This window comes from Panulirus ornatus, chromosome 58, assembly GCF_036320965.1.
Source record: "Panulirus ornatus isolate Po-2019 chromosome 58, ASM3632096v1, whole genome shotgun sequence".
In the NCBI taxonomy this organism is placed as follows: Eukaryota; Metazoa; Arthropoda; class Malacostraca; order Decapoda; family Palinuridae; genus Panulirus; species Panulirus ornatus.
Window position 1 is genome coordinate 16,661,264 of NC_092281.1, and position 13,948 is coordinate 16,675,211.

Genomic DNA, 13,948 nt, shown 5'->3' on the forward strand with positions numbered 1-13,948 from the left:
ACAAAATCATCCGCCACTACATGAAAGAAAAAAAAGATCGGAGTAAAAATGCTTATATATATATATATATATGAACCAGGTCTATTGTGAGTCTTTAAATGCCTCGTTACTCAGTAACAAAAGAAGGGAACCTCGTCTTTCTTTTTTTTTTCTTTTTTTTTCCTTACTCGTCTGGGTTGCTGTGTGACGCGTGTGTATTTGTTCGTGTGTGGATGTTTATTTCCACGTATATTCTCATTGGCTGAGTGTTGGCACGCGACCTGGATGTGCGAGTGCTGCCTTTAGTGGCAAGGGGAAAGGCTTCAGGGATTCCTTTTGAGGGGTTTGGAATGTCTTCGACCTGATTGCACTCACCGGTGATGGAGCCGCAACCAAGCGGAGAGTCCGGTAACACCGGCGTATGTGCTGTGAGAACGAGTCTTTGGTGTTAGCCAGGTTGTGTCATTCCCCGAGGCTCCTGCAGGTCAAGGCTGCGCTACCTACAGTAGAAGAGAAATGTCGACTCCTTGCGAGTGATACAACACTGGCAGAAGGTGACTTCGTCCCTTATTAGTCTCTTCTTAAGCATCATGAAAGCAGTGATAGGGAATGCGTAAAACTAGAATCTACTTCTTCCCAATATAAAGATGATCCTAAAATACTTTTTCTATCTGTTAAAGTTAACATCTGAAAAGGGGGTATCGTATCCTCATTCTCCCATCTATATTGGAGTTTGATACAACGAGTGATTCAAAATCATTAAGTTGCTTTGAAAAGGGTTCATCAAAATTTACATCGTTAAGCTAAACAGAAAATATATATATATATAAAGTTTACGCATCATAATCATACTAGATGGGAAAGAGGTTCCCTTTTTTTTGGAGGGTTGGGCAATCATGCGGAGTTCAAATACTCCATTAATGGATTTGTCAGATTAAAGAGGTGGAGAGCTTCCTGATAAAGCACCCTACTTGTGGTCTATACTTGCTGCCTTGTCACCTTGAAAATCACACTTCCAATGTGACTTTTACCTTGAAGACACACTTTCAGTAATTTCATTTTTCATTTTTTTTTTTTGGGGGGGGGAAATAATTACAGATACTGTTTGATTTGACCCAATGTTGAAAAAGAATATTCACTCTCAATAAGTGATTGGCTTCAATACTGGGAACTTGTGTGAATACAACGTTTGACCTCAAAGCTCATCAAATGACCTTTATGTAATTCCGAATAATTCGAGTTTCACAGAAATCCAGGTTTAGGTTGTTAATGTGGTGGTAATACATCATCCACAACCAGTGACAAGCTTGTTAATGCAGCTGATCCCATAACAGGCAGGAGTGGAGGGGTAACATTTTCGGTTCTTGGGGAAACCATACACATATATAGGAGGGAAGGCCTTTACGTATAAGGAAATATCACAGACAAACGTGTAGTATATATAGATACGACCATGGGTAAACTTCTTCATCTCCTATCCAGGATATTCATGGAATATTATGAAACCACATGACTTCCCATGATATCCTTTGCTAACCAGGAATGATTGAGATGGGTAGATGGTCTGGGATGTTCACAGCAAAGGAGGAGACAGAAGAGATAACAAAGTAGGAAAAGTACGATATCTCTGGGATCATCAACGAAGGAGGAGAAATAGGAGATAATAAGGTAGTAGAAGTATACATAAGAGCTCAAGGATGATTATAATCACCATTTAAGGAGAGTAAGTCGAGAAAAAGCCCTCACGGGGAAAATTATAGGTCTGAGTGACGTGGACAACTTAAGTACAGAACGACTTCATTTTGTGGAAAGCTAATTGCAAATTGGTTCACCATATGAATACCAAACTGGAGGACAAACTTCAGTACGTGAAAAGGAAAGAAAGAGAGTCATTTCAGCACACAGAAAGACCATTCAGAACGCGCCCATCTTATGTGAAGCAAGTACACAATGTCTCCAGCATATCGCAGGCAAATTCAAATCAGCTTCAGCAAATGGAGGAGAGATAGAAGATAATCATAAACAGGGGACGGAGGAGCTGACAAGGCCATGATGAGGCAAGGGGGAGGAGGAGGGGGGGGCCTGGGAACTCTCTGTGGGAGGGAAGGACAAGAAGAGCTTCCCCGTGAAGGCCGTGGCAGCTGAATGTGTCTCAATAGAAGGTGTAGTGAGAGAGAGAGAGAGAGAGAGAGAGAGAGAGAGAGAGAGAGAGAGAGAGAGAGAGAGAGAGAGAGAGAGAGAGAGTGTGTGTGTGTGTGTGTGTCAGCTGGTGGAAAGGTGCTCCCTCCTGGTGGACCTTGCCGACCACAGAGGAATAAACGTGTCGAAATGCGACGAGCAATGATGGGTTCAACGTGATCCTCAGCGGGTAGGTGACGGACGAAGAGCGGCGGGGCGGGCGGGGGAGGAGATGACGAAGAAGAAGAAGAATCCGAACGTTTATGAAACGACTCCCTGGGTAAAGGATGAGGTTTGGAGGACGAGCTATACACGTACTTCACGTGTGGACGGACGGTCTCAGCTTGAGGAGGAGGCGCTGCTGGTGGCCAGAGAAAAGAGCGTCATGAGAAAAAATTAAAGAGTTGTGACTGAGGAAATATAGTGTTATACGAATGGGAGATGATGAGGTAGTTGGATTATATGTAGTAGAGTGTGGTTGAGAGGGGGAGAGAGGGGATTTAAGAGGTGAGAGACGAAGAAAGGTGAGAAAAAGGACGTCAGATACAAATACAAACTGTGTCAGAGATAGTTCACTCACAACCTGTTGCCCAAACATGTTCGCGTCTGCCGTAAAGTCATACAGGACGACAGTCATCTTGTGTTCCCGTGGATTAGAACGTGTTTGTCCAGCCTCTCTGGCTTGTAAGTACTCCACAGCGCCACGAACGGTGACGCAGGCTTGTGTGAACTGTTCTATCTTTGCCCAACACAAGGATGACTGCCTAGCCTAGATGACAATACAGTGAGATATTCCAGTGTAGTCGCATGTTAGGAGCACCCTCAGCTGTCAACGTCCATAGCAGAACGGTGGTTCTGATCACCACACACACACACACACACACACACACACACACACGTAACATCTGGTTTGGAAGGATGAAGACAATAGTAGCCAACCGGCAGCTAGAGCAGGTCAGCCTCACCGAGGGCAACACCCACATCACCCTAACCTGCTCCTCCCTCCCTCACACGTCTGAACATCTAGAGCAGCTGAACAAACGCTGAGGCAGCTGCTGGAGGCCCGGCAGCTTCCTCCCTCCCTCCTTCCTTCCCTCTCTCTCTCCCTCCCACACATCCGTCAGGGTTTAATTTGCTGTGACAGCCAAAGGAGGACCAGCGCCTGTGATGTCCAGACTCTTCTCCCTCGGTAACTTGCTCTACGCAAGAGAGAGAGAGAGAGAGAGGGAGAGGGAGAGAGAGAGAGAGAGAGAGAGAGAGAGAGAGAGAGAGAGAGAGAGAGGAGGGAGGGGGATTAAGGATATAAAAACTGAAAGGGGAAAATAGATAGGCAGGGTTAGAAAATAAGGTATCATCCCTTACAATCTCCTTTTTTTTTTTCATCCAAACTTAGCTTAGCATAGCTTAACTTAGCTCAGCTTAGGTTAGGAAAGGTCAGGTAGTTGTGAGTGTGCGTGTGCGTGTGTGTGTGTGAGTGTGTGTGTGTGTGTCAGTAACATGAAGTGAGAGGTGGGGGCAGCATGGACAAAGTGTCTGTCTTCCCCAGGGGTAATTCTTGTGCCCTCTTGAGAGTGGTAGATGACCCACCGCTAAGGTCGCCCAGAGTACAGAAAGAGCGAGGGAATTTACTGGGAAAGGCCGAGGGGAAAGAGGAGAGGCATTTACCCGGGAGAGGGAGATGAAAATAGAGGCAGTAGGCGGTGTGGAGAGAGGAGGGGAGACATGGAATGACTGTGGGTTGTATGGACCTGCAAAACGCTCAACCAATCCATCTCTACCAAAGATCACACTTAGGTATTTGGAGACGACGGGTGTTTGAGTGTGTTGGAACATGAATGCGTTGGTACATGGATGCGTTGGTGCGTAGGTGTGTTAGTGCTTCGGCTATGGAAGGTAGGGCGATGGATACGCAATAAGCGGGGCGTACACTATTCCTAGGTGCCCTGGCGTCTAAGGTAAACCCAGAACACTGGTTTACTTATTGGTTTACGCCTCCGGTAGTTAAGGGGGGGGGGGGTAAACCCCAGTGTGCTCGTTTACTCGTTGATTTACCCTCGACGGGAAATCTCAGTAGGGGCGTATCCCACCGAGCTGACATAGGAATTACGCAAGAACCGACCCTGCGACGGGAGAGAGTAAGGTCGGATATGGTACAACGTGGCTTGTACAGCGGCAGGATCAAAGTGATTCGTTGTGTGTAATTTACGGTCATGTAACACTGGCATATAGTTATTCATTGATATATAATTACCCGAAGATTGATGTATGTGAATAAGTCTTGGTGTTACTCACAACTCATTTTGAAGGCTACTTCCGCTTAAAGCTGCGCTACTCCCAGTAGCAGGGAAATGTAGAACTCCTTCGGCGTGAGAACGTTCTTTAACGAGACAGTCATCGTTATGATGCAGCCTCGCCCAATGTCGTTTTTCACCCCTTGCAGGCGGAGCCCGGTAACACCATGAAATGTAGGGAATAGCTCTTGGTCAGTAGTAATTTTTGACCCAGAGGAGCGAAGGTAGATATCACAATCAAACATCAGATCTGAGGATAACCCTTTGGTTATACGACTCCCTGTACACTCTGCATCTGAAATCATTTCACCTCTCTCTCTCCCTCCCACTCCCTCATCACTCTCAACCACACCTTCTACCTTCCTCCCTTGCAGGATTTCAACTCACAACTCCCAGCACTCCTCCCACACACACACACACACACACACACACACACACACACCCTTCCCACATGACTGACCATCAACCCAAATATCTCATCACCAATGAAATCGTTTGCGTTTGGATAGATAGTGCGCTGTGAGTGTGCCATCTATTTCGAAAACAGGAGTCTTCCTTTTACCTTGCATGCATGCCATTAAGTCCAGTGTATCACGCCGCCGGCGCCCCCCCAGGTCTGCGACACAGTATTCCAAACACTTGGCTCTCCATGCCTGACACAGTGGGGACGAAATCTCCGATTCGGGATACGTCAGAATTCGTATCATTGAAGTGCTGGCTTTGCACAATGACATTCTTTGGTTTTCCAGGAGCTTCCGGGGAAACTGGCCATCTCTCATGTTTCCTTCTATATTTTTTTTCCCCAGGGGAGGAAGCAAGTCATTCTGTCACTTCGTCTTGACTTAGAGAAGTCACTGCCATCTTTATCCTAACGTAAATTCCATTACCATCTTGTGAGGGAAGTATTTATTCTTCACTTAGAATCGGACAAGATGTTGGTTGTAGACTTTTTACAGTGCTTACGCAGCGACACACGTCCCTTGCCTCGACTTTTCCGTCGTTTGTAAATGAATTTACAACAGTGGGTAGTTCCATCTTCTTGGATTGCCTCTGTACATGGGAACCCAACCCAGGCGCTTCCTCACACGCCTCTTGGAGATGTAAGCAAATTTGATGACCCATATAAACCGTTGAGTCTACTTAATGGCCTTCCTTTGCCTTGATATCTTAGGTGGTATCATATCGCTACGGAGGAAAGTAGTTTCGACGATGCCTTTTGACTTCGAAGAAAAGAGAAACCGATTTCGCAGTTCTATTTTTTTCTACAAGACTGGCGGTCAGAGATAGAGTCGCCAGACTCACGTCCACAATGCCAGATAAACTGATGAAACGAAAAGACCTCGGGCTGATAACGGTCTCATGCACAGACGTTGTGGCTGGAGCTCAGATATGTTCTCTGGCCTCTCGGGCAAGCGTTAATCGGTGCCTGACGACCGGGAAGGTCCCTGTAGGGAAGAGAGCTCGCTCTGAGGCGTCACTCTACGACAGAGCTCGACCAACCCCTGGGATATGCAGAGAAGCAGGAGGGGGAGGTGAGGGAAAGGGGAAACGCTTTTGGGACGAAGCTGTCAACAAGACACATCCATCCTGGGGCTTCCGCTGGTGAGGGTGGCACGCATTGGATATCGAGAGTCGTCGTCGCCCACACGAAGCATCGGGTGGCACCGTGAAGTCCCAAATTCACCTCCTGACGACACAGTAACACAGGGAATACACACAGTGTTGGCGTGGCTCTGTCCCTCTGTGTATGTCTGTCTGTCCATAGTCCACGAGTGCCAGAACACAATTAAACACTTAGTATTTATTTTTCTTCATACTATCCTCTCTCATACTACAAGGGAATGTAGATGTATTAGAGAAAATTAACATTATAAAACTTTGAAGACACGTCTTCTTTTACCTTTTCTTTTTTTTTTTTTTTAGACACCATCTGGACTTGTTTGTATGTAAATCAGACGTGGTAAACAGACGTCTGGGGTCAGCTTGAAGGTGTATGTTCCTACAACTGACTTGGCTTCATTTCTGGTTTATGTTTTCCATCTTTATAGATGTACCGATGTGTGGTTAATGTACATAGAAATACATGGACTTGGCCACACGCACGAACACATGAATATACAAACACACATTAAGTAAATGCTTTGAACATCATACACAGTACACATACCTGCTCTACACCTTCTTTCATACAGACTGTACCTATCATACACTCAGATTTCCATACAGATAGACATTCATGAATTCACAGAAATGAAGTAGAAAATATTCAGCAATATATCAAGATGGACAGAAGGTGCACACACACACACACACACACACACACACACACACATATATATATATATATATATATATATATATATATATATATATATATATATATATATATGTATATCCAATCAAATACTGGCCAAAAAAAGACAAAAAACTACATGATATTCGAAAATCAGTCATAAAAGCCATATAAGTCCTGATTACCAGGGAGGTAGTCGTGATTACGAGCCATAGCAGCCGCCACCAGACCTGTTGTTGTTGTGTCTCTCTCTCTTGCCCCCTAAGTGACCGTAAACAACTCCCTAACGTCGACCAGCCTGGGCTAAGGCCACGTTAAACGCAATCTACTGTGTCGCTACGCTTGATACTGCCACCACACTTGAACGACACTCAAACCGCAATTGAAACGATGCTTTAGCCACACAATCAATATCTGATCACACGAAGCAACGCTTTGAATGCACTTGACAGGAATTTGATGTGCCATTAAAGTTCGTATATACTTAACTGAGCCACCGCACTCAAACTACACTTAACCACACTCCATCAGCATTTAGTCACCCACTCAAACCACACTTAACCACACTCCATCAGCATTTAGTCACCCACTCAAACCACACTTAACCACACTCCATCAGCATTTAGTCACGCACTCAAACCACACTTAACCACACTCCATCAGCATTTAGTCACGCACTCAAACCACACTTAATCACACTCCATCAGCATTTAGTCACGCACTCAGAACCCACTCTTAACCACACTCCATCAGCATTTAGTCACGCACTCAAACCAAACTTAACCACACTCCATCAGCATTTAGTCACGCACTCAGAACCCACTCTTAACCACACCCCATCAGCATTTAGTCACGCACTCAAACCACTCTTAACCACACTCCATTAGCATCTAGTCACGCACTCAAACCACACTTAACCACACCCCATCAGCATTTAGTCACGCACTCAAACCACACTTAACCACACTCCAACAACATTCACTCACGCTTTACTTGCCACAGAATTTCAACCACACTTTATATAAAAATGTCAACCCCAGTTCGAACCCTCCTTGTTACGTCACCACACGATGCCCTTTGTGGCGCCATAGGGTCTGCAGCGGAGCAAGACGTGCTCAGATTAACCTGACGAAGGACCTCTTGTGGTGAATGCCAGTGCGGCGTCAAACACCTTGATGAAGTGTGTGAGTAATGCATGGCTTGTCCACACGTGGTGGTATACGAACTCAATATGAACCTATTGTGGTATACGAACTCAGTATGAACCTACTGTGGTATACGAACTCAGTATGAACCTATTGTGGTATACGATCTTAGTATGAATCTTTTGTGGTATACGATCTCAGTATGAACCTACTGTGGTATACCATCTCAATATGAACCTATTGTGGTATACGATCTTAGTATGAACCTATTGTGGTATACGATCTTAGTATGAATCTATTGTGGTATACGATCTTAGTATGAATCTATTGTGGTATACGATCTTAGTATGAACCTATTGTGGTATACGATCTCAGTATGAACCTATTGTGCTATACGATCTCAATGCAGACCTTCATCTGTACGAAACGAGGAAAGCTTTTGACGTAGCTCTATAGCGTGAAGGCACCTCCACTGCACACTAGATAGGAATACTCATCTTTGTATCTTCAGTATACACCACACACACACACACACACACACACACACACACACACACACGAGATGATGATCACCCCCACAATTATTGATATTCCTGTCCCACACTATACAAACAGACAACACACTGCGAGCCACACACAGGACGGGTCTAGCGGGAGAACCCAGAGCCTTTGCGATGGTCATAGGTCTTGACAGCCACAACCAAAGGCAAACTCCTCCCTCCCCAAGTCTGGCCTCTGATATTGTCAGCTGTTCCCCGAGGCCAAATATAGCCTTGAGGGAATGTAAACATTAATATCACACAGTTGGCCACAATGGTCGTGGGAATCTATTAAATATGTGATGCTCTGTGGCTCCTGGACCAACCAAAGACAAGATTCTTGAGATATATATATATATATATATATATATATATATATATATATATATATATATATATATATATATATATATATTCCTATGAGTCCACGGGGAAAATGAAACACGAAAAGTTTCCAAGTGCATTTTCGTGTAATAATCACATCATCAGTAGAGACACAAGAGAGAAATATAAGTCAGTTGATATACATCGAAGAGACGAAGCTAGGACGCCATTTGGTAAACATATATATATATATATATATATATATATATATATATATATATATATATATATATATATATATATATAAATATATATATATCCCTGGGGATAGGGGAGAAAGAATACTTCCCACGTATTCCCTGCGTGTCGTAGAAGGCGACTAAAAGGGAAGGGAGCGGGGGGCTGGAAATCCTCCCCTCTCGTTTTTTTTTAATTTTCCAAAAGAAGGAACAGAGAAGGGGGCCAGGTGAGGATATTCCCTCAAAGGCCCAGTCCTCTGTTCTTAACGCTACCTCGCTATCGCGGGAAATGGCGAATAGTATGAAAAAAAAAAAAAAAAAAATATATATATATATATATATATATATATATATATATATATATATATATATATATATATATATATATATATACATATATATATATAGGACGTTAAGGACAAAACCTTTAAGGTACGTCATAAAGTATATGGAAAGACGTGTACATTGTCCATGCAAAATAGGACCATCTTTCCGTGATTCAAAATATTTGTCTTCGAATTTTTTTCAGGTTTCGGGTTCATCTGTCACCTGCTCACTGCGACTATTTTTTCTTTTGTATCATGTCTTACTAAATCACGAGAATATGATCCGAGGCGAAGGTTTTTAACATTCATTTTTCGTACATTCTGCAGATAATTAGTTTGTGAGTTGGATTGAATAATTTAATTAAGTCTGTGTGACCTGGGGTGACCTAGTTTTAATCAACACGACCTAAGGTGGTGACCTGGTCACATCAGTGTGACCTGGGGTGACCTAGTTTTAATCAACACGACCTAAAGTGGTGACCTGGTAACATCTTTGTGACCTGGGGTGAACCTAGTTTTAATCAACACGACCTAAGGTGATGACCTGATCATGACCTAAAATGACTTAGTTACGTGGGCGAGACCTTCGGTAACCTAGTGTGGCTTGAGGTGAAATGACTACGTCAGCGTGACCTTAGGTGACCTAGGTATACCAGCGTGGCCTCAGGTGTGACTTGGATACGTCAGCATGAACCTGAAATGACCTGGTGACTTCATATCGGCAGCTGAAGCTTCACGTGGCCGAGGTGAGCCGGGTCATCGAGACTGTGGGTCTCTCCCTGTCTCTCGCCTCCATCCTGGTCTCTCTAGCCATCTTCTCCTACTTCAGGTGAGTAGTCTCGGGGGTTACGTCTCTCTGTGTCTCTCTCTCTTTTTCTCTTCCTCTCGTCTCTCTCTTACTCTCGTCTTTCTCTCAGTCTTGCTATCCTCGTCTGTCTCTCTAATATCAGGCTGTATCTCTCAGTCTCCCCCTTTCTAAGGCGTTGGTGCGTCTCTCTCTCTCTCTCTCTCTCTCTCTCTCTCTCTCTCTTGATTCTCCCCAATCTCTCTCGTGTCTCTCTTCATCTGCTCATCTCCAACCTCACATTCCAGTCTCTCTCTCGTCACTGTTTATCTCGCCCTCCTCTGTTTCAGACGTTCATCTCTCTCTCTCTCTCTCTCTCTCTCTCTCTCTCTCTCTCTCTCTCTCTCTCTCTCTCTCTCTCTCTCTCTCTGGCCACCTGTTGTTTCAGCTAAATGTTCTTTTTTTTTTTGTCACTGCTGTCATGTCATCCTCTCTGAAGTGGCGTGATTGGCAGTGTCATGGTATGCAAATTAGAGGTGTGTGTGTGTGTGTGTGTGTGTGTGTGTGTGTTGCAGTTATGTATTCCTATAGGTGTCTGTCCGTTAGCTGTGTATTTCTTTCCAAGTTCTCTCTTCTTCCATCCTGTCATTTTCTCCGTCTTCCATGTACACCGTCTTTACTCCTGTCTCTTCTGTACTACCGACTGTCTCCTGTCTGAGGTAAGCCACTACACTAAATATCTAAGCATCATTTCTCTCCGTATCTGACCATCCACATTGATAAATGAGCGGATCAACATACATGGAAAGACATGATCAATCCTCATTGACGTAACTCCCTCACATTTTTTTAACCCCCAACTTGTATATATCATTATCAGCTTCCATTTACTCTTTTATTTCATCATATCCTTTGTTTATACGTAATTCCTTGCATAAACCGCCGTCTCTCTTGAACACACAGTTCCTGTTCTCATTGTTAACAACCAAAGTGTCTGTCTGCCTTTGGCTGAGGCAGATGAAGCCTTAGGTTCCGCTCGTGCACCAGGTTAGAGAGAGAGAGAGAGAGAGAGAGAGAGAGAGAGAGAGAGAGAGAGAGAGAGAGAGAGAGAGAGGCGCGCGTTGTTCTGCTGGAGAGAATGAAGCATCATCAATTCTTGCAAAGTGAATCGCAGCCAAGTTAATCCAGCTTAAAGATTAAGTTTTGTTGTTTTTTTTTCGCAACCCATAATGGACTATTGCCATTCATGCGCTAAGCCGTCCACCTAAATAAAAAAAAACACTGGTCATACATCTTTCTTTAAGTGCATTCCAGCGAGCGAGCGAGTATCAGTTCACATGGAACATAAAGGAATCCCGCTGAGAGAGAGAGAGAGAGAGAGAGAGAGAGAGAGAGAGAGAGAGAGAGAGAGAGAGAGAGAGAGAGAGATGAATCCACGGGGAATGAAACACGATAAGCTCCCAAGTGCACTTTCGTGTAATAATCACATCATCAGGGGAGACACAAGAAAGAAATATAACAGTCAGTTGATATATATATATATATATATATATATATATATATATATATATATATATACATATATATATATATATATATATATATATATATATATATATATATATATATATATATACTCTTACACCACACATTTTAGGTCACAGGCTGAGAGGCGTGTTGTCCTATCCGCTCACGAGACACAAGAAGCCCTGGCCAGGTCCTCGAGATGTCTCGTGAGAGAGAGAATGTACCCGACGGTCAATAGCGTCTGGCTGGGACGAGCAAGTTCAAAAGCGCTGCTTTCATATCGTTGGAAACTACCACCCTCATCCCTCTATCCGTTTTCTTTATCTGCCTTTAAATCCCTTTGTCAAAGTTGACTTTCTAAAGTAGAGTGATACTGAGGAAGAATTCCAATACGGGATAATGATCTTAAAACTCGTGGAGACTGGAATGCATTGTGGGTTTACTGTACCTTAAGACACTTTTACCGTGTATTGACCCACGATAACATTTGACAGTTATTGATGGATGTACAGTAGAAGGCCCTTGGAAACTTTGCGGGCAGGTAAGTAACTCATCTTGATAAATGGTTTCCCGGTGATCTGGGTCACAGAATCCCTCACTCACAAATGCCTAGTCTTTAAGAAAATTTCTTTCTTTCTTGAGGTAGATCTACTTTAGTTCCCCCTCCGAAGATCATTATGATCAAGCGCGAAGGAGAAGAAGGAACCGGTTTGAGCTCGTCCTTGAAGATATACGACTCAAGACGAGAGAGAGAGAGAGAGAGAGAGAGAGAGAGAGAGAGAGAGAGAGAGAGAGAGAGAGAGAGGGAGAGGGGGTTAGACTGCTTTAAATACTCATCACAATGGCATGAGAGAAAAATGGGCTTAACGCTGGTGTGATTCCAATCAAAGAGCCAGTTAATAAACGCATCTTTTTCGTACCCAGCGTCGGATCTCACGGCATGAAGCGCGGTCCATGATCTGTATTACGTATCATTCAGCTTTTATATCCAAATACACACACACACGATCGGAGCTGACGCTCACGTAAAGTCGCGAACTCCAAGATTATAATACAATATGATCCCCTGGGACTTTGCATGATCGACATTGTACCTCCGAGCCCTCCTTCCCGTCCGTCTGGAACGCATGGTACAGAAGAGATGGCCAGTCTCCGCTGGTGTGCTCTTCCCCCTTCAGCCAAGCAGCGCGCACTGGGACCTGGGGATTTTCAGGTGTGTGTGTGTGTGTCAGGACTTAGCAGTACACACACACACACACACACACACACACACACACACACACACACACACACACACACACAGTCCATCATTCAGCATCGCTTCGTGTTTATAGAGCAATTTGTCATTTTGGAGGGGGGAGAGAGAGAGAGAGAGAGAGAGAGAGAGAGAGAGAGAGAGAGAGAGAGAGAGAGAGAGAGAGAGAGCTGCAAATCAAGTTTTGTTTTGCTTTTTTTTCCCCCACTATTCCGCGGCTCATAATGGATGCTGTACCTAGCGTGTAGAATTATTTCCAATTTTACTGGTATTTTTTCCATTAACTTAAACGAGCGAAAACATTTCCTTTCATCCTCGTTCAACAACACCCATTTATTATTTTTTTTTTCCATTCATCAACCATTCCTACTACCCCCTATCACTACCATCTTTGCTACCTGAGCAACGCAACCATTACCATCACCATCACCACCATCAAACTCAGCCACGTCACACCATCATCACCATCACCACCATCACCATCACGTTCAGCCACGTCACACCACCATCACCATCACGTTCAGCCACGTCACACCATCATCATCATCACCACCATCACCATCACGTTCAGCCACATCACACCATCACCATCACCAACATCACCATCACGTTCAGCCACGTCACACCATCATCACCATCACCACCATCACCATCACGTTCAGCCACGTCACACCACCATCATTACCACCATCACCATCACGTTCAGCCACATCACACCATCATCACCATCACCACCATCACCATCACGTTCAGCCACGTCACACCATCATCATCATCACCACCATCACCATCACGTTCAGCCACATCACACCATCATCACCATCACCACCATCACCATCACGTTCAGCCACGTCACACCATCATTACCATCACCATCACCATCACGTCCTCCTCTCCAGGTCCCTGCGCAACAACAGGACCAGGATGCACTTCAACCTCTTCGTGGCCATGATGATCCAGCTGATGGTGCGCCTCACCCTCTACATCGACCAGTACATCACCAGGAAGACCCGCCAACGAACCACAGGCATCGACAATACGGTACGTCTCTCTCTGTTTCTCTCTCTC

At 44.4% G+C, this 13,948-nt stretch overlaps 1 protein-coding gene and 1 long non-coding RNA gene across 4 annotated transcripts in view; one reads left to right on the forward strand and one right to left on the reverse strand.

Annotated features, from left to right (window-relative positions):
- LOC139766581 (uncharacterized) overlaps positions 1-13,948 on the reverse strand; it is a 157,846-nt gene that overhangs the window by 94,428 nt on the left and 49,470 nt on the right. The window lies entirely within an intron of this gene.
- LOC139766579 (PDF receptor-like) overlaps positions 1-13,948 on the forward strand; it is a 117,800-nt gene that overhangs the window by 68,121 nt on the left and 35,731 nt on the right. For all 3 annotated transcript variants that reach the window (XM_071695430.1, XM_071695429.1, XM_071695431.1), the window contains exons 5-6: positions 10,040-10,143; positions 13,780-13,921. In XM_071695430.1, coding sequence (XP_071551531.1) covers positions 10,040-10,143; positions 13,780-13,921 — 246 coding nt within the window. The remainder of the gene's footprint in view (positions 1-10,039; positions 10,144-13,779; positions 13,922-13,948) is intronic.